The sequence below is a fragment of the Brachionichthys hirsutus genome, chromosome 9, assembly GCF_040956055.1.
Source record: "Brachionichthys hirsutus isolate HB-005 chromosome 9, CSIRO-AGI_Bhir_v1, whole genome shotgun sequence".
Classification (NCBI taxonomy): Eukaryota; Metazoa; Chordata; class Actinopteri; order Lophiiformes; family Brachionichthyidae; genus Brachionichthys; species Brachionichthys hirsutus.
The window spans coordinates 9207673-9227320 of record NC_090905.1 but is presented as its reverse complement, the minus strand read 5'-3'; the positions used below and the strand labels follow the sequence as shown (position 1 = coordinate 9227320).

Genomic DNA, 19648 nt, shown 5'->3' with positions numbered 1-19648 from the left:
TGTGTGGCCTAATAATGGATTGTTACCCTATGTTTACACCACGCCAAGGGCTGGCTAAATGGGCATCTCTATGTATGTGTGACTCCGTTTATCTCCATGAGGTCAGAGTCGATGGGAGGGGGGTGGGGGTGATTAAGCATGCAGCACGAGTGGCAGGCTTGGTGAGGACTGGCAGCTGCTTCTCTTTTCTGATCCCTGCTGGGATTCTCTGCAGCAGGAAGGTTCCCATTGAGAAGGTACACCTCTAAATAATTGATGAATGAATTTAAAAGTTTGTTTCATCGCGGCATGCAGGAACATTCACATGTTACATTAAATAATTACATTAAATAGACAATTCATGCTCCCTTTGACAGGGTCTTTAATATCCAGGTCTTGTCAATGTATCATAATACTTGCACATCCATACAGTATAATGAGGATGAACTATTCACATCTCCTCAAGCACTGCATTCTAGAAGTCTATGAACTTTCAGATGTTGTTTTTAAAGGCCCATAGGTGTGCCTCTCTTAATTGATTTCTTTAATTTGCATATTGCACCATTTCCAGACATGTTTGAACTTGATTTTTATGTCACTTTACTCTTCTCATGCTCTGATGTAAGTAGGTTATGGTCCATTCACATGAGCAAATAAATTTGAACATTTTAATTAGATTTTTACACGAGGAGACGTAGCCACGTTTTTTTTTTTTTATAATATATGGGTTGTACTTAACCGCACATTTGAGTTGTGAATATTTTCTATATCCCTCCCATGTCAACATATTCTTGAGAAACACCATTAATACTAAGTTGTATCCTTGATGAAAAATGGAACTGTAAAATTAGCAAGGAAATGACCCCAGCATCCCCGGTGGGGCGGGGGGGGGGGGGGTTATGGGGCTATTCTCATTCAATTCCAGTTGAAAAACATTTTCCCCTCATTACTTGGATTTTTTGCTTTTATTATTTTTGGAGTGAATGGAGCAAAATAAAATTGTTACCTTATGCATCACAAACTACAGCAAGTAATCGGCTAAACTTTATACATATATTTAACCCTCTCCTGATTACCTAAGGATTTTCTAACAGATATATATAAGAGCAGGTTGTGACTCTGAGGCAACTCATGGCAGCGTTCATCCTTAGCATTGATTGGCTGGTTCAAGTGAGATGTTGACTTGTGTAGCGTCGTGTCCGGTGCAGCAGAAGACTTTTTAGCACAGAAGACACAGACTTTTTAAGATTAAAAGATCATCTAAAAAATTGAGCTTTTAATCTTACACATATTGCAAGAAGAGCCAATTTTGACTTCTCAATTTAAATTGATGCTTTATTGTATCAGTGCTTTAATTTCTTAGGCTTAAATGGAGTTAATTTTACTCCAGATGGAGATGAAATCCCTGGCTTTACTCTAGGTTTGTGCATTTATTGATTTGAACACACACACACACACACACAGTAATTTACATGCCCAGGCAGCAGACAATTCACATATTTCAAATAAGCCACACACTGTGATTTATTTAGATTTTCACCTCTCTCTAATAATAGCCATACGAATTTGGATCTAATTTGGAGTTGAGCAAAGTCGCACAGGCGCGGTGCCTCTCACGCTGTCTCCGTGTCTATTTTTACATGCATGTTTGAGTTAGAGGCTGACTGCCAGCGTCACTGTGACTCACAGGATTGCTCACGAGACTCCTCGCTGCTAAAGCTAGGAGACAATCTGTGATTAATGTCAAACACCAGAACAGCACAGAAGACAGGAAATGGCTTTGGTTAAATAACCTGTTGAGTATTTAACTAGGGGCTGAACACGATATTGAATTTTACCACATCACAAAATATTGAATTTAAATGCGAGGGAAAGTCAGGAAACATCAGTTACGTCTGGCATAACCTATCAGATATTTGTAGACTAATGAGTACACGCACTACTGTGTTTGTAGAATATTTGACAGCAACCAAATAGCTGCTGTGGACAAACATCAGTAATATCACTGAAGTCTTTCAGTTCGTTGCAGGAGATGTAAACATTTATAACGTCTTATAATTCATTTGAAGTATAGTACTGTCTCCCAATTACTCATCGCAAAGCTGTTAGCATCTGCTATTTGTCTCATGCATTATTTACTTCTCCACTGTGAACTAGAACTGATCAATCGATGCTCTCATTTTCCCTTTTCAGCCAAACCTAAAAACCTTTAAATATTTTATTTTTCCAGAATACAGGTATTATCATTGTGAGTAAATTCAAAATTGTACATAAAAAACAACCCTGGATGCCGATTCTCTCATAGTTAGCATCTTAACCCTAACCTGTATGTGTGTGTGTGTGTGGGGGGGGCAACCTGGAAGAGAAGCCTGTTTGCTTCCTGTCCCCATCTTTGTTGTGCATGTTTTGATGGTGTTGTGATTTGCTGCAGTTGAAACCTCTCAGTGAGGTTAAAGTGTTTGTGATTGTTGTGATTCAAAAGATGGATTTCACTTTCTAAATGGCAGATGAATCCTTGAAAATGACTCTTCAGCTTAAGACAGATGTTATCCTGTTTGCTTGTTTGCTTCTCGTCATCGACTGCTATGTTTAAGATGAACTCACTGAGTCAGTTGAAGGAGGATTATAGGATGTCAGTCCTGTTTGTTCTCAGTGCCTCTACCTTTCCCATTCTTTCCTCACACATCAGACTCTCTGTGCATCATCTTCTCCTGCACTGATCACCCATTATTTTGCTTTTGACTTTCTCCTGTGTTCTCCCCCCAACCCCACCCGCCATTAATCCCACCTCCATGCTTCCGCTGTCCTTCCCTGTCTCTTCAGCAAATCCAAATCCCTTCCTTCCTACCTTTTCTGCATAGAACCAGGGGAATACCTACGCAGAGCTTTAGATAAAGAGCACATTGCGAGTTTAGCTCAACCCCAGAGCGGCTGGAGTTAAACCATCCATTGTGGCTCCGACGGAAAAGCTATTAAAGCTGGTAGTAAGAGTCCCGCTGTTAATAAGATCACATAGCAGGCCCACCCACTCATTCCTCGAGAAGCCTTTGGCTTCCTGTGTGTGTGTGTGTGTGTGCCACAGCTTAATGCAGCTGAACTCAGATATGGTACAGTCTGTCTTGTGTCTCCAGCCTCAGGCCTTACAACCTGCCAGATTAATTCTGTTTCATACTGAGGGGAATCGTTGTTCGCCCGTCTGTCTGTGCTTACAAGACTGGAGTTAAGGCACCACGGATCTGCTGGGATCGACTCTGTTTTTCTAAGTTATGCACATATATGACTATTTTATATCTATGTATGGTCTTTGTGTACATTCTGTAAATATTCTAATTAATAGATATCACACTAAAGTATGACCGAGAAACCTTTCTTAGAGTTTTCGCTTGCATTGATGTGAACAATCCCTGTCAATAAAATGCACTATTTCAAAGTTCCTTAACTAGAGCGCTCCACTCCGTTTGAATACATGATCCTTACCACCATCATCGCCAACTGTATTGTCTTGGCCCTGGAGCAGCACCTTCCTGGAGAGGACAAAACCCCCATGTCTAAGAGACTGGTGAGCTATTCCCAGATGGACGCATCTGCCCATGCAATAACTGTTAACATTCTGTTAAGTCTAACCAGCCTCTAAGGACACTATAGAATGCTCAGACAATATTGTTGCTTTGCGCCTGCAGGAGAAGACAGAGCCGTACTTCATCGGGATGTTCTGTTTGGAAGCTGGAATAAAGATCATAGCCCTAGGCTTCGTATTTCATAAAGGCTCTTACTTGAGGAATGGATGGAATGTCATGGACTTCATTGTGGTCCTCAGTGGGTAAGTCAAAATGTGTGTGTGTGTGTGTGTGTGTGTGTGTAATACAGGTTGTATTAAAATCAATGGTCTGTCATGCATTTTGCATCTATCCTCCTTCTCAAAGCTTCAGTTTCCTCCATTTAATTTAATGTCTGATCACATTTAGTGTCCAAAATTGATCAGAAGTTAAGAATGTCCATTTGGCAGTACATTTTGTTCACTGTATACATTTCTGTGTTGTAAATACCACCTCCAAGTGGAATGATAAATGGTTAGGCTCTGATTTCTTTGAAAATTGCAAAATAAACTCATGCTTAAACTACTTGACAGATCAACCATGAACCTTTTTTTTAGTAGATCCATGTTAAGGGATGAACCAAGGTTAGTCACAAAACAAAGCAAGCAACATGCAACATGGATTAAGTTCCTTGATGAGAGGAATCACACAGCCCCCCGTAGTAGCAGTAGCTGAAGTCATACAGCTGCAGCTGTTGACTGTTGTGAGATGAGATGGGGCATAGTTACAATTTGTCAACCAGAAATTATTCAGCACTCAGGTTCTTACAGAATTCTGCATCACTCTGGTTAATAAATTATTGAGAAGCCGAGCTCAGGCTTCTTCACTCGCTGTTGGCGAGGGAAAGATGTAAGGGCAGGAGAGAAAAGAGAGGTAGAGAGCAGTGGAAGGGGGCAAGAAAAGGTGTTCTAATGCATGCAGGTCATTTTATTATTAATATTCAGCATGATGAAGCATGCTGTAGACAGAGCCCTCCAAGTTAGCATTCTGGCCACAGCGAAGACAAATGAATGAAATACTCTGCTGTCTCTTTTTCTTTCTCTGAACACACACCGACCACCAAGCAGTCTTTCACTTAACTGCACTATATCCATCACTGGAGAGTGAATCAGAGTGATAATAAACAGCTGGTAATATCAGTGCTGAAGGGAGGGGTCACACACACACACACACAATACACATCATAATCAAAACATGCATAATAAGTGGAATAAACAAAAACGAGCCAAACATTATATTAGAGATTCCGTTAAATTGACTTTGATGGCTTGCTTTCTGTGCAGTCTCCCCAGTGCCCTGTAAAGGATTCATTGCAATATCTCCTCTTGCTTCCTTTGCCTCCTTCGTCACCTGGGTGACCCACTCCTGTGTGCTCATGCATCCATCTGGTTACAGACACAGGTGTACCTCATCCCTTCAGGTCTGGTATGCAGCCAGTATTTGATATGGAGGGAATGAGGCCACCTCTGCAGCAGGTCATTAGTTAGACATGTATAATCTAATGTCGTTCTGCACAATGTCCCTGCAGCAAATCCTGTCGTCTGCGTAACCCCTTGTTTAGGTCGTTGACTTTGTTTTTCCAGAAATGATGACTGAATAGAATCTGACTGAAGGTTTAATCACAGTTAAAACGTTTTTTTGTCTGAGGGAGTGGAGCCACCAAGACATGTGAGCCTTTCCAAGGTGGATATCCCTGACTCAGTCATCGGTATTTGTGAGCATATGTAATTATAGAACAGTGTTGTTAACCGTATCACTGCTGGGGTCATGATTGGCTCAGCAAGCTGCCTTGGTGTTTCAAGACGTAGAGAAAACGAAAAACAGACGGCCTTTCCCATATTTGTACAGACTGTTTCGTAGCAGAGGATTGTTGTGACTGAATTTCAAAAAGATGGACTGCAGGTTTTTTCCACACAGCCTCCATCATCAGAAAAAGAAAGAAAAGAAGAGAAGAAATGAAGCTGGAGGAATAAGGACGAAACCATGTAAGCGTAATTGTGCATACTAATTGGTACCTTGGCAGTCTCATTTGCTGGCAAGCCTTCCATTAGACTGGCAACATCTGACAGAGGGCGACACCCCCGAGGGATTGTGTCACCAGTGTGTGTCAGACACTTGGTGTGAGATAAGAAGCAGTGGGGTCTAGTTATAGTGGCATTAGCTCAGAGGGAGTTCATGAATGCAGGGAGATTGGTTAAAAAGAGCAATTTCAATCTTCTTTATCCATCGACAGGGTCGTTTAACACACACAGACCTTTCTCCTAAGTCTGATGGTTCGATAGTTTCCCCTCCATACCATGAAAATAAAAGCTTCCTCCAATGTTCAACAGACGACAAGAAAATTCTGATAATCTACGTCTAACCACAAACCTGTTTCTAATCCCTTCGTCAACACATCACCTGGTCCCACGCTCTACTGAGACGCCACCAGTTCATCCTAGTTGCTTTGTAGGATTGTTGTAATCACGTTTCTATTCCCTTCCAGCTCTGTAGTCCACTATAAAGCTATTTGTCACTATGGTCAGTCCGCTGCTTCCCTTGTTGGCCTAAATACAGGTCAAATAGAATTGATAGAAGTTGATGCTGAGAGAAATCAATGACACTTAATTCAGTAGGTTATAATCTGCAAGTACTATGTATTTTAGCCAACAACACCTTCTGTCTGTTTGGAAGACCTTGTTAGAAACACACACACACACACACACACATAGACACACAGATACATAAACAGGCCTGTCTTCTCCAATCATATTTCCCATCTGTTGACTGATCGATTGATGAGTTCAGACACAGCAGGGGTGGATGTGTCCCCCTGAGCTGGTACTGTAGTGACTGAAGACCCCACCCCAGGTCAGGCTGTCACTGTCTCCAGTCCTGCTGCTGCTCTGATTAGTTTCTCTACCATTAAACAACAACACAGTAGATACTTCGTACAATCTAAAGGTGGTAGATACTTTTTTGTTCGAACCAGCAGTCATCAGAACCAACCATCTGTATTTCTGGCAAGAACAAAATGTGTGAGTTGGGAAACAGCAGAACTGAATGCTGGGTAATTGTTTTGTTGTGCTTTGCAATATAATCTAACACCCAGGTCTCTTCTCTTGATGTAGTTGCAGGCCAAGGATGTTTACAATTATTGAACTGAGTGCCTCTGACATGCAGCTAGATTGAATGGATGAGTGTCCAGAGGGTAGGGATGTTATGTGTACCAAGGAAAGAAGGAGGCAGAAGGTAATTTGAAATATCTCCAGGGCCCAGTGCATCATGCATCCTTTTCCGGTTTGGTGCATTATCAGTGTTATCAGTATCCGTAAATAAAGTAAAATTAAAGGCTGGGGTGGAAGCGCCATCATAAAACAATCTTCACATCAATTAATAATTGATTGGTTTCAGCACACTAATGTCTAATCAGATTATCCAGCTCATGCTACATGAGGAAAGGTGCCTGAAGTAATAGAAGGTATTCCCAAAATGATCGATAACTGCTGGTTTTATATACGACTTCTGGCTGTCCTTTAAACATAGAAATCAACAGAATAAACCACATTCACTGGAAACATTACGACATTTCTTGGCAAGAAAACCTCAGATATAATTAATTAATTACATGAGTTCATCTGGGAATTAGATAACACATTGATCCGAGTACCAATTGACCACACATTGGTATGAGAATACATCAGCAACATGATCAGGAAGACAGGAACATATCACATGAGCTGTTATCTTGACAGAGACGTTGAGTCACGACATTATCTGCATCCAGGCATGACGGTTGTCATGTCAGATTTGTCACACAGCAGAAAGCTGTCAGTTCTGCAGGGTATGTATTGTTACTCATTTATCATGGCTGACAACTCTGACCAGAGCATCAGCACAGTGTTTCTCACATGACACCTACAGACGTGTGCAGAGTGACCCGGAAGCCACTGCGGTAACCTGTGGATTCACCAGGCACCTGTCAGATTTGTCTTGTTGCTACCATTCGTTAAAGAAGTGACTCAGATCTACATCATTATATCCAGCCACATCTCCTCCTACCCTTAAACAAAACCATGTTGTGTCACAATGTCCAAAGCACAGGTATAATACTTAATTGTATTAAAACTGTGAGCTCCAATGTTGCATTATCACATCATCAAACTCTTGTTATTGATTTAATTGATGGATCCATAGTGGAAGAGATTACCGGTACATACTGAGCATTTAAGAGCTTCACTCTCAAGTCTGTAAAGAATCATTATTAAGAAGAAATTGCTCGAGATATCCACGGAAGAAGTCATTTTTAGCCCCACTGACCTCCTCTAGTCGCCATAACAACTAAAGAGCCACCGCCTGAATGACGACTGACACATGGGGGAAGTGAAGGATGAAAATGGTGGAGATGACAGAAAGCAGGAGAATAGTTGGAGAGGATCCAAAAGGGAATATACACAGGTGTGAAGCCAGTAAGGAGCATTCTTTTTCTGCACTGGTGTGGATGATAGTGAGCTATTTTAATCTCTTTAATTAAATCATACATCGTGATGCGTCTTCTAACACTACGATTCTCACCACTGTGTCACAGGAATGTAATTGACTCTGCAGCTGTGCGATGAGGAAGTATCTTAATATATTTAGCCAGATTCCTGTGAATAATGATGGTTATTGTCAACACAAAATTCAACAATGCATTTATATATTTTCTGAACCTCATCTTTTCGTAATCAAAATGAATTGTGATATACAGTGTATATATATATATTATTATTTTTTTAGCAATCATGAGACCCACGGATGAACTGCTAGTATTACTACTTTAAATTAAATATAAGTAAGTGTATTTAAAATACTCAAGACCTGCTCCAGTCTCTCCCTAGGAAGCATTTTCCACAACACCCACTTTGCCGTTTTGCTCTTGTATTTACTCAGGCAGACATGCAGGTGAAATGAAGATGTAATTGTTCTCAGGTCGGTAGAAAGGTGGTGAGAAGGAGCCAGGGGCTTGAGTATAACCCAGAAGGATGATGAAAAGGAAGGTGGAGGTGAAGAGAGGGGATTCTTTATGTCGGGACACTGAGAAGGAGGAGAGGGAAAGGGGACAAATTAGATCACTAGACATTGAAATGCAGAGCAGGTACACTTCTTCTTGGCTCTGAGTGCTCGGTTACATTCAATGGCAGTAAAAAACTGACCGGTGGTGGGAAAAGAGTCACTCCAATAATATACTGTCCTCAGAAGACTCTTTGCTGAGGGTCACATCTTTTTCATTTGGGCTGGCTGATGTGTTTCAGCAGTTCTCTCTGCATCATACATCCTGTGTAAGTGTAGTCACTGGCATGGACACAATGGGATACCAATAGAAAGATGCTTCATCGACAACAAGCTTAGGGATAATTGTGAGATCATATGTCACTAGTTCAGAATTGGAGGTGGCAGAAACCGTGTCTCCGCGTGTCAGGAAGCAAGATGAAAGTTAACTCTGTACTGTACGGTATAAATATATTGTTATATATATTGTTGACGTATGAAGCATCTTTCTATTTGTATTGTACAGTGTCCATGCCAGTGCCGCCCCCCACCTACACGGGTGGGACGATATACATGGTGATGCATCCATGTGGTGCGACGCTCAGATGAAAGCAATATGCCAAAGCATGTGCATACTGCTGGAGTGGTTCACCACTAGACTTGCTTTATTTCATTGGTCTGAGGCTGCTGAGGGGAGGTGGAGAAGACAAAGCAGGCGGAATAAAGTAAAAATAGAACTTTTTGTGTTGCTATTTGTGGATGTCCACGCGTCCGTCTACGAGGTCCGTGTCTCTCCAGCCGTAGGGCGTCTCTTTGTTCTGCTCCTAAATAACAGTTGTCCCAGCTGTACTCCCACACACAGGGAAACAGCCAAAAGCCTTCTGATGCACCACTGTTGTTTTCTCTGCTTGTTGGAGACCCTCCTCACACGCCGTACCCGAGCTCTGCAGCCATCCTCCAACTCTGTGTGTGTGTGATGTCCTCGGTTTGTTGATGTGTGTGATTTGTTTTGACAGCGAATAAAGCATGAAAATTGTGGCATTTATGTGTTAAAATTTGAAGTTAGAATAAGTTCAAATATCCTCTGTAGGATCTTGGCTGCAGCAGGGGCCCACATGAACATCTCAGTGGACCTGAGGACTCTCAGAGCCGTACGAGTGCTCCGACCCCTCAAGCTGGTCTCAGGCATTCCCAGTAAGTTCTGCACACGATCAAATTAATATGGCACTATTGCAAAAGTGACTCATCTTCACTGCCAATCACATCACAGTAGACACATTCGTGCCCACGGGGCAGTAATTCTAAAAGGAACTACCAAAAATCAGTTCATCACTCTGCTTGTGGTATTAAAGTGAGGAAGTACTTGGTTTATCTCCTCTGATATTTTGGCCTCTATCCTCGTGTTTGCTCATAAACAAAAATATAAAAAAATAAATTTCTAAATTGCTCATAGAAACAATGTTACAAAATCCACAATCCACAAAATTGTACTCTGTACAGACTTCCACCTGTCACAGGCCAAGGCAGGTAAGAACCCAAAAGCACGACAGGAAAAGGGGAATCCAGAAACTGAGCTTTATTAGCCAAAACCAGGTTGTCAGTCCAAACCAGCAGACAAATTAGGATAGGAGCAGGCAACAAGACAGTTCCAAAAATCTGACTGATTCTGAATTTATATCATAATAGCGGAACTTAATGGTTGCAGATGAGCCTCATTTTTTCTTCAGTTATCATAAAGTGAAGCTGAAATATGACATTTTATAGCATTCCAATTGGACTGATTTAAACTGTAAGAACAGGCTTTCACTTGAGCTCTGCTGTACTTTTTCCAGGTCTGCAGATTGTCCTCAAGTCTATAATGAAGGCCATGGTTCCTCTGCTGCAGATTGGCCTGTTGCTCTTTTTTGCAATCCTGATGTTCGCCATCATTGGCCTGGAGTTTTACAGCGGCAGGCTGCACCGCACCTGTGAACCGCAGCCTGGAATACTGGGTACGAGCACACGGCCTGTCTCTAAGCATAGCACGGGTTTACGCAGATTACATGAAACATATGCAAGGTGATCAACACACACATCTATATCACTTAGCAACTGTAACAGAAGTGTATGACTTATTCCGTGGAGTGTGTTATCCAGTTGTGCAAAGTCAGTTGGGTGTGCGTTTGCCTGTGGTTTTACAGCAGAAACTCTGCTGTCATTATCACAAATGCAGGCATGCAAAGACACAATGGCTCGCTAGACTGCACCTGCAGACATGATCAAACCCGCCTGCTGCCTGGTATCATTAATGCCAACAATAGAGTGATCCACAATGGCTCATTGGGTATTCAGAGCTGCCATTAAGCTCCAGGCCGCTCAGACACACTGGAGTGAGTAGTCTTGGGCCTGAATTGTCATTCACAGGCTCTGCAAACAGAGACATGGTGCGTTATTAATTAAACTCCATTTACTAGACCTGTAGGCAATAATAGAAGACTATAAGCTGTTAAATGTACGGTAGCATTTGTATTTCAGTGATCAGACATCAGTAACTTCTTGATAGCTGGTAAAATTGTTTCTGGTGAAATAGGAAACGCCTGCTACCTTTTGTTTTAAGCTTTTGTCTGATATAAGCTTGATTTGTTCACCGATATGTCCAGAAAGCGAGACAGTAGAGTCCTCTGAGCTGGAGTTCCCCTGTGGTGTGCGTCAGTGTCCGAACAACTACACCTGCAACGACACCTGGATTGGGCCTAATGATGGCATCACTCAGTTTGACAACATCCTGTTCGCTGTTCTCACCGTCTTCCAGTGCATCACCATGGAGGGTTGGACCACTGTACTCTACAACGTAAGACAACTCACACATAAACAGAGTCACACAGGTGCACAGGTAAGAGTTTCTGGATTACAGGTCTGCAACCTCGGGGTAGAAACATCCAGAACAGGGGTTGAGTTGTGCTTTGAGTTGGTATCGCACTCTTGTGTTAGTTTCTGTTTTCCATCGGTACCGAGAAATGCATATCCTTGACAAAAGACCTCAAAACAGATTACAGGTCACTAAATGATCTGTTTATCTTGACGTTTCAGACTGATGATGCCTTGGGCCCCAGCTGGAACTGGCTCTACTTCATCCCCCTCATCATCATCGGCTCTTTCTTTGTCCTTAACTTGGTGCTAGGAGTCCTTTCTGGGTAAATTTATATTTCAGTGCTGATTAATTTGCCAGATTTTTATTCTGTTAGCCATTTAAAGTAGTTGTCCTTTAACTTGCACAATTGTGAAGTAAAGCAAATTCTTACGAAGCAAAGATATCAGACAGACTTTAACGTCCCATGTTAATGGACTTGCAGCCTTCTGAATTTTAAAGCACACAGCTGATGTTGTAAATCATTTGTGAACCTAAATACCCATTGGATAAATTTCCTGGCTGTCAGGCATTTCATATTGTTTTCGGTTGTCCTTGAAGAATGACTCTGCCTCCTTTAAAAACTTTTGTTTTTATTATTATTATTAGGAAACTTTTTCAGACACAATAAGTAATGAAGCAACATTTTTCAAACATGCCTTGATGGACTTGCTCTGCACCGGCTTGAGTGTGAATTCCTGGAAATAGGTTCCAAAATTCATGTTGTATATGACGTCTTATTGCATTACAGATACCTGCAAGTTACATCATTAAAATGCATCACCTGGCTGGCCATATTGTGCAAATGTACTGATGACACACGTAAAAAATATTTCATTTGACAGTTGGTTATTTTTGGCTTGTTCTGGAGGAGCCTATAAAGCAAGGCCGCTGGGAGTTTTAGCTCCCAAGAGGTTGAACCAAGATTTCTTTTCTCAAGATTATAATAGACTAATATGTTAACAAAACTGTTGCCAAATGAACATCGGCTTTAGGCCTTTCCAAGGATCTGCCTATATTGTAGCCAACATCTTTCAAAGATGATTTCTGTTCATTATGTCTTGCTTTCTGTTGATTTATGACCTGCGAACCTCAGTTGGAGGACAGAGGACACAGCAGAGCTCTCTTTATGACTGTTAAACTGCTCTAAAATGTTTTACCTCATTCTTTGAAAAAAGGTTGCATGCAGATTAGTCTTGCTGAAGGTTAATGGGGGGTTAATGGGGCATTCATTGCCATTATTGCCACAGTAACAGAGAGAAGATCTCTGTTGACTTCATGTCTCCCGTTTCCTCTGTGTTTTTCCATATTGATTGACCTTGAAGAGGAATATTTTCTACGCAACTGTAAATCTTGTATCTTCAAAAGCAAAGATGAATCTGTGGTTTGCTTTTGGTCCTGCAGGGAATTTGCCAAGGAGAGGGAACGGGTGGAGAATCGCAGAGCTTTCATGAAGCTGAGGCGCCAACAGCAGATTGAGAGAGAGCTCAACGGCTACCGGGCCTGGATCGACAGAGCAGGTCGCTCAAGCCTCAGCCTCGAGTCAAGGAGATTAAAGATTCGGCTCTAAATGAGAAAACGAAATTCAATACTTCAACCTTTAAGACTGATTTGTCAATTGTGGGACAAGACCATCTAATATTTTCTTTCTGGTCTCTCTTCCACCACAAATGAGTCATAATTACAGTTGAAGCTTTTAGCATCTCTCCTTCCATCTGCTGCTGCTGCTCATTTGTGTTTGCGGTTTTGTTTTCCAGAGGAAGTCATGCTTGCTGAGGAGAATAAGAATGCAGGACCTTCTGCCCTTCACGGTAAATCAACAGAAATAATTGTATTTTCCTATTTTCAATGAAAATATTGAACTTAATCCCTTTGATTCTGAACATGATGCACACTGTCCCACTAAAAATGTACAATGCTTTTTTTCACACTTTTCCTTTCTCAGATATGTTTCTTTATCCAAAGGTGCTCTGAAAACTACAAATCAAATTGTTCTGTAGCACCACATCTGCAGTAAAATCAAAAAGTGGACCTTGTTATAGTTAAAAAAAACATGTAGAAGCTCTTATAACTCAGATTAAACAGACTTCGGCATTGTGTCACGATCCTTGCAACTTGTGGCTTCTAATTTTACCGAATGTTTAAGTTGTGCAGCTCAAGCAGCTTCTTCTGAGACTTTTATATTCAAAGTTGTCTGTCTGCAGTATTTAAAAGAGCCACCACAATCAAGAGGAGAGGAATGGACGTGGGGCATCAAGGGCAAGTTGGGGAGGAACAATATGGTGACATATCCTCAGTGGGTGAGTGGCAATATGAACAGTTTCATCAATACTGGCAATATGGAGCATACTTTCGTCGGGAACACTGCTCTATCCTGCACCCTTCACAAATGCATAAGCTTCAGACCAGGAACACAACCTGCCAGCGCTGGCAGCTACACCACAGCCCTCTCTGTCTCTCATTAATCCCTGAAGGCATCCCCGTGGCCAGAGCGAGTATCAGGAGCGCCAAGAGAGGTCCTGCAGCGTATTTTCGCCGACAGGAGCGCCTCCTTCGTATCTCCATCCGCCGCGTGGTGAAGACGCACACTTTCTACTGGACGGTGTTGGGCCTGGTTGCTCTCAACACGCTGTGTGTGGCCATCGTTCACCACAACCAGCCCCAGTGGCTATCCAACTTTCTCTGTGAGGAACCCCCCACCACATATGAACTCATCTTCTCCTGAAGTTGTTGTTTGATTGTGTAATAGTAAACTGGCCAATGTAAGTTTTAAAATATACATTTCTATTTGCTCTTCCAGACTATGCAGAGTTCCTGTTCCTTGCTCTTTTCCTGACGGAGATGTTCCTGAAGATGTACAGCTTAGGACCGCGCCTCTACTTCCACTCTTCATTTAATTGCTTTGACTGCAGTGTTAGTATTTCTATTCATCCCAACACTTGGCTTTTTTCCTACAACCCAGCTGCTTGTGCATTTGTAGCATCAACGGACTCTCCTCGCTACACCTGTCTGTGCTTGCATCCTCTGTTCCTTTCTGTCACTCATGTCCTCACTGTCAGTGTCCACTCGTTTGTCCCCGTGTGCTGTCTCTGTAGGTAATCGTTGGCAGCATCTTTGAAGTGCTTTGGGGATTCTTCAGGCCTGGCACCTCCTTTGGCATCAGTGTCCTGCGTGCACTCCGCCTGCTGAGGATCTTCAAGATCACCAAGTTAGTGCAGCAGCCTTCCTCACTTCTCACCATCTGCTTAGATGCTTCATACAATTTGCAAAAAATCCTTTCACCATTGCAATTGTATTACATTTGTTATGCTGGTGTTAATAATTTTTGTTAAGCATTTTTGCTTTAATAGACTCTAGTTCTGCAGACAATTTTCTATATTCATGACATTCATGTTTTAGAAATAAGAAGACGTACCGGTACTTCAAAAGCATGCTCTACATATTTACTATAAAATACAACGTCAGACTCACAATGCCGAGGAGCCTAATAGGAAAAACCAGGGATATTATCTTTTAATTACAAACATCCCGTTTCCATGTAAAATAATGGATCTGCAATAACCACATTGAAAAACAATGCAAATACAGACAGTTTAACTGAGATTCCAGTGTAGCGTGCAACTAGTTATTCTTTATTAGATCTTGCTGCTAACTTCAAGAAGAGCAGAAAGAGGTAAAATTATAAATATATGCTAATAATAATATTAATAGTGGAAGCCTCGCTTGTAGTTCATGTATGAAACATTCGATTAGGTTAGATTCACCTTTACTGTCATTATACATGATACAGGTACTAAGACACTCTGAGCAGAGGGGCAGAAACATTCAAGTCCAAATAGACACATGAGCAATAAATACCCTGAGAATTAGCTCTGCGTGAGACATGCACAGTACTGACAGTATAAGCATAGTTCATACTCAGGTATATACAGTGTGGATATGTTAAGCATAGTGATTCTAATAGTCATAAAGATTAAATATATGTGATGCTTTTTATTAAAAAAAGATAAAGGTTTTTTTTCCCATTTTCAAACTGTTCTTACACTAATGGTGTTTTTTGACGGTCAAGGTACTGGGCCTCTCTGAGAAACCTGGTCGTCTCTCTGATGAACTCCATGAAATCCATCATCTCCCTCATCTTCCTCCTCTTCCTTTTCATCGTTGTCTTTGCACTCCTTGGCATGCAGCTCTTCGGTGGCAGGTGACATCCAACCTTCAACAGTTTGCATGAAATCATATCACATATATCTCTGTGCTTCACTTCATATGAGACAATAAAGAAAGGGGATGAAATGCAAAGTCAAAACAGAGACAGCTCTGATCATTGTAGTAGGAAATCCAGAATGCTTGCTGTACTTATTCTGTGATTCCAATGAAGACTTTAAACAGGTTAAGACACATTTGAGGGTAGAATACATTGTTTTTTTCATTTTCCCAAGAGACAATTTGAGCTCAAAGGTCATTTAAGACGCAGCTGATGTTGAAGTCGAAGCCTATGAGAACGAGACAAAAGATGAAACACACACATGACCAGATAGAACTAGGAGAGTGGAGCAATAGCGAATAACAGAACTCGTCTCTAGAGTACAGAGCGCAAGGAAAGAACTATCAGCGAGTCCCCTGGAGAGGAGAATTGATTTCTTGCTGAATGAACAATAAAATAAAAACGACTCGGCTTTTTTAAGAAACCCAAACGTCCCATCTTTGTCACAGGTTCATCTTCGAAGACTACACTCCGACAAACTTTGACACCTTTCCTGCAGCCATCATGACCGTCTTTCAGGTCTGGAAATAAATGTGGCAATGCCTTACTTTCTACTGCACACAAGTTTAATAAAGGGCATCGCAATGAAGAGTCTAGCAGCAGTTTTGCGGATACTCTTGCTTTCTGTGGCTGCATTTCCTCAGATCCTGACAGGAGAGGACTGGAACGAGGTGATGTACAGCGGCATTCGCTCTCAGGGAGGAGTGAAGTCCGGCATGTGGTCCTCGATATACTTTATAGTGCTCACTCTGTTTGGAAACTGTATCTTTCTTCTAAGTTAAAAAAAAAATGAAGTGAAAAGTTTCATTCCAAAGTGCTATATATATATACAGTTACTCTCCAGCAAGTTACAGAAACAAAACCTAAACTTAAATATTATTCTAAATAAAAGGCTCCTAATTTATTATGTTGTGTCTTTAGTTTAATATTAATATCATTTTAAAGCACGAGTCTTGAGAGTCTTTTATAAGTCTTGATAGGAAATTGTGTGAACCTCCAAAACATTTCAGATTACTAGGCACGCAACAGAGTAACGAGTATTTCCCATCGTCTGTGAAATATGCAGTTGCAGTACTGCTGGCTGTCTCTCATCAAGGAGACATTATAGTCAGAGATCAGGGCTGCATGTTGGACTGTGAGCACATCCTTAACCGAGCTGCGACCAGATACCCTGCTGAATGTCTTCTTGGCCATTGCTGTGGATAATCTTGCCAATGCACAAGAACTCACCAAGGTAATAAAACGTAAATAACAGTACAAGTATAATTGACACACCAGGTCTGTTTCTATTCCTGTTTCAATAATCTCTCCACTCCACCATATCCAGCCCTGCTCCAACCTCCTAATTACTTTACTTCTGTTTAACTATTAAAAACGCATGGATGTTAGATTTGCTCAGCTGTCTTTAGCTCTTTTCCTCTTTTGAGCAGGATGAGGAGGAAGCGGCGGCTGCATTCAATGAGAAACACGCCCTCCAGAAGGCAAAGGAGGTCGGGCCATTGTCCTCCTTCATGTCTTCAGAGTAAGTGCTGTAAACACCCTCCCTGCCCGATCTTCTCTCCTCTCTTGCCTCTTTCTCTCCCTCCCTCTAGTCTAGGGAGTGTCTATGTAGGTCTGGCCTCAGTTCCAACATTAAGTGCCAGATGCTGTCGTCTGCAGCAACTGGCCAGTAGGTTCGGCCTGCCAATGAGGCTACGCCACTGAGATCTGTTCTCCCTGGAGGTCAAGGGTTAATAGTACAGAGTGAAGTGGTGCATTTGAATTTCTCAGCCTGTTGGATTAATCACTTTGTGGTGCTGCCCCATATCCCATTGATCTGATCTACTATGTGGCCTCTACCTGCTCCTTACATTAATTTGCTGCTAAATTGAGGTCTGATGTATTTTTCCATGGTTACTGGTTACTGGGGTGAGTTGTGCTTGTATAGTTGTCATGGAGACAGGGATGCATAGTGTCTGATTCAACATTGTGTGCCAATTACAGTGACACATGGTCGGGCACAGCATAATAATGTTGCATGGAAGAAGCAAAGTTAGATTTGTAAGTGTTCACTTGTGTGGAAATTCTGACATATAAAGTAACACCATCTTGTTTTCTCAATGCTCATGTTTCCAGCTTGCGGAATAGATTCAAATTATTTTTCAGAGATTGCACAGCACCTTGTTGTAGCGGGTAGACGTGCATGTGCATGCACGAGAGTGAGAGCCTCTGGCTCTCTGTGCACGCTGTGTATTGAGAAAGAAACACTTGTTGCATGGGCATGCAGACAAATCTCATCAGCATATATTATGTATCTTGAGCTTTCTTGCTTTCTGTCTGTATTTGGTGAGACCTTTACTTTTTTCTAAAACTTTATTTTTGGAAATCAAATTAGAACAGAGCAGACACAAACCCAGAGATGTGTATTAGTTTCATTCAAGCCAGCTGAGGTTCAGGCTCTTGTTACAGCCTGTAGAGAAGACTGGAATACCACAGGGTCATCTGTATTCGGAGCTGAACTTTAAGAGTTTCTGCTCTCATCTCTGATGTCAGTTATGAATCCCTGCTGAAACCTGCCCCCACTGACCTTGGAGAAACTTGCATGACAGTATTTGCGCAGTCCAAGAAAATCTGCAGCATGCTGGGGGCTGAGGATGATTCCACCCTTTGAATGCATGCGTCTTGTTGGTTATATCAGAGGATGCAAAGCTGATACTGCACAGACAGCTGACAATGCTTTTCTTGTAGAATATAATAATTGATAGAGTTTGGAATACCTGGATCGTATTTTCTTTATTTTCTTTCATTGTGAAGTTTAATCCTTCATCGGAACACTCTAAGTACCTTGAAGGTTGGCATGTGAATTTCATCTAGCATGTCCTAAAAGAATTGCATAATGTGTGAGTGCTCTGAGGTGGCAGTGGTATTTAGCGCTACATCCCAAAGGGGTGATTATTTTCAAGGGGTACCTAAATATGTTCTCTCTTGCCTGTGTTTGCTGATTGAACCCGTGCCTGTGTTTTCTACCTGTAGCCATTCTGCTGGTTAAACTGTCTAACCTCTCAATATATCTTAAGACGTCCTCTTATTAATGTTGCGCTTACTGTTGATGTTTATGAATGTTGTTTGACTGTTTATAATACTGCTACCATCTTGTTTGTCAATGTGCCGCTTGGCTTCAACAGAGACACACGCCATCGTCTCGAAATCCCTGTCAGTGTCTGACCTTTAAATTTATCATTGGAGGTTGGGGTTATTGGAAATATTTAAAGAAGTGCACAATGTCCTGTTACTTAACAGAATGCATGATGCAACAATTAAATATGAAATGAATATTCTGTCCCTGTAATCTTCTGATGGAGTTGATTTACCCCAAAGCAAAATATCCATTCAGAATATCTGGAGAAGTCTAAAACCCAGATGTTTACGTATAGGGATGGTTTTGGTGTGTGTCTCTGAGCCTGTTTTGTCTCTGCTCACAAAAAGCACTAATGTCTTGTTTTCAACCAATCGCTCATTGATAACACGGACCACACAAGAGTCCACGCTCCAGTAAGTAACTCTGTCTGTTCAGCTCTCTGAATCTCTCACTAACGCCTGTCTGGTTTACTTAAGTGGGCAAATGTGCCAATTTCCATCTCTGCATTCTGTCCATGCGCTGTCCTGTTCCCTCAAACTCTCCAGCCTTATTTTATATTCCACATTTCCTTGTGCTTATTTCACTGATTTTCATTCTGCATCTTAAATCTTTCTGTTACTCCAGTCACACTGCAATTCCTGGCCTAATTTATCACCGAACATCTTCACTGATCCAACAAATTGCTTTCTCGTTGCCAAAGTCATTGGAGCAAATCACTATTAATTTGTTTTTGGTAGAAATGTTTTGGTCATTTACATTTGGTAACGCAAACAGAAAGAAAGTATTATTAAAGC

At 41.6% G+C, this 19648-nt stretch overlaps 1 protein-coding gene across 1 annotated transcript in view; it reads left to right on the top strand.

Annotated features, from left to right (window-relative positions):
- The window catches only part of LOC137899887 (voltage-dependent R-type calcium channel subunit alpha-1E), a 47590-nt gene that overhangs the window by 14315 nt on the left and 13627 nt on the right, over nt 1-19648 (top strand). The window contains exons 3-19 of the mRNA XM_068743938.1: nt 3433-3538; nt 3660-3799; nt 9676-9779; nt 10418-10576; nt 11225-11415; nt 11655-11758; nt 12877-12992; nt 13230-13283; nt 13677-13772; nt 13947-14156; nt 14273-14385; nt 14568-14680; nt 15542-15673; nt 16186-16255; nt 16381-16498; nt 16903-16970; nt 17167-17258. Of these exons, the coding sequence (XP_068600039.1) occupies nt 3433-3538; nt 3660-3799; nt 9676-9779; nt 10418-10576; nt 11225-11415; nt 11655-11758; nt 12877-12992; nt 13230-13283; nt 13677-13772; nt 13947-14156; nt 14273-14385; nt 14568-14680; nt 15542-15673; nt 16186-16255; nt 16381-16498; nt 16903-16970; nt 17167-17258 (1986 nt within the window). The remainder of the gene's footprint in view (nt 1-3432; nt 3539-3659; nt 3800-9675; nt 9780-10417; nt 10577-11224; nt 11416-11654; nt 11759-12876; nt 12993-13229; nt 13284-13676; nt 13773-13946; nt 14157-14272; nt 14386-14567; nt 14681-15541; nt 15674-16185; nt 16256-16380; nt 16499-16902; nt 16971-17166; nt 17259-19648) is intronic.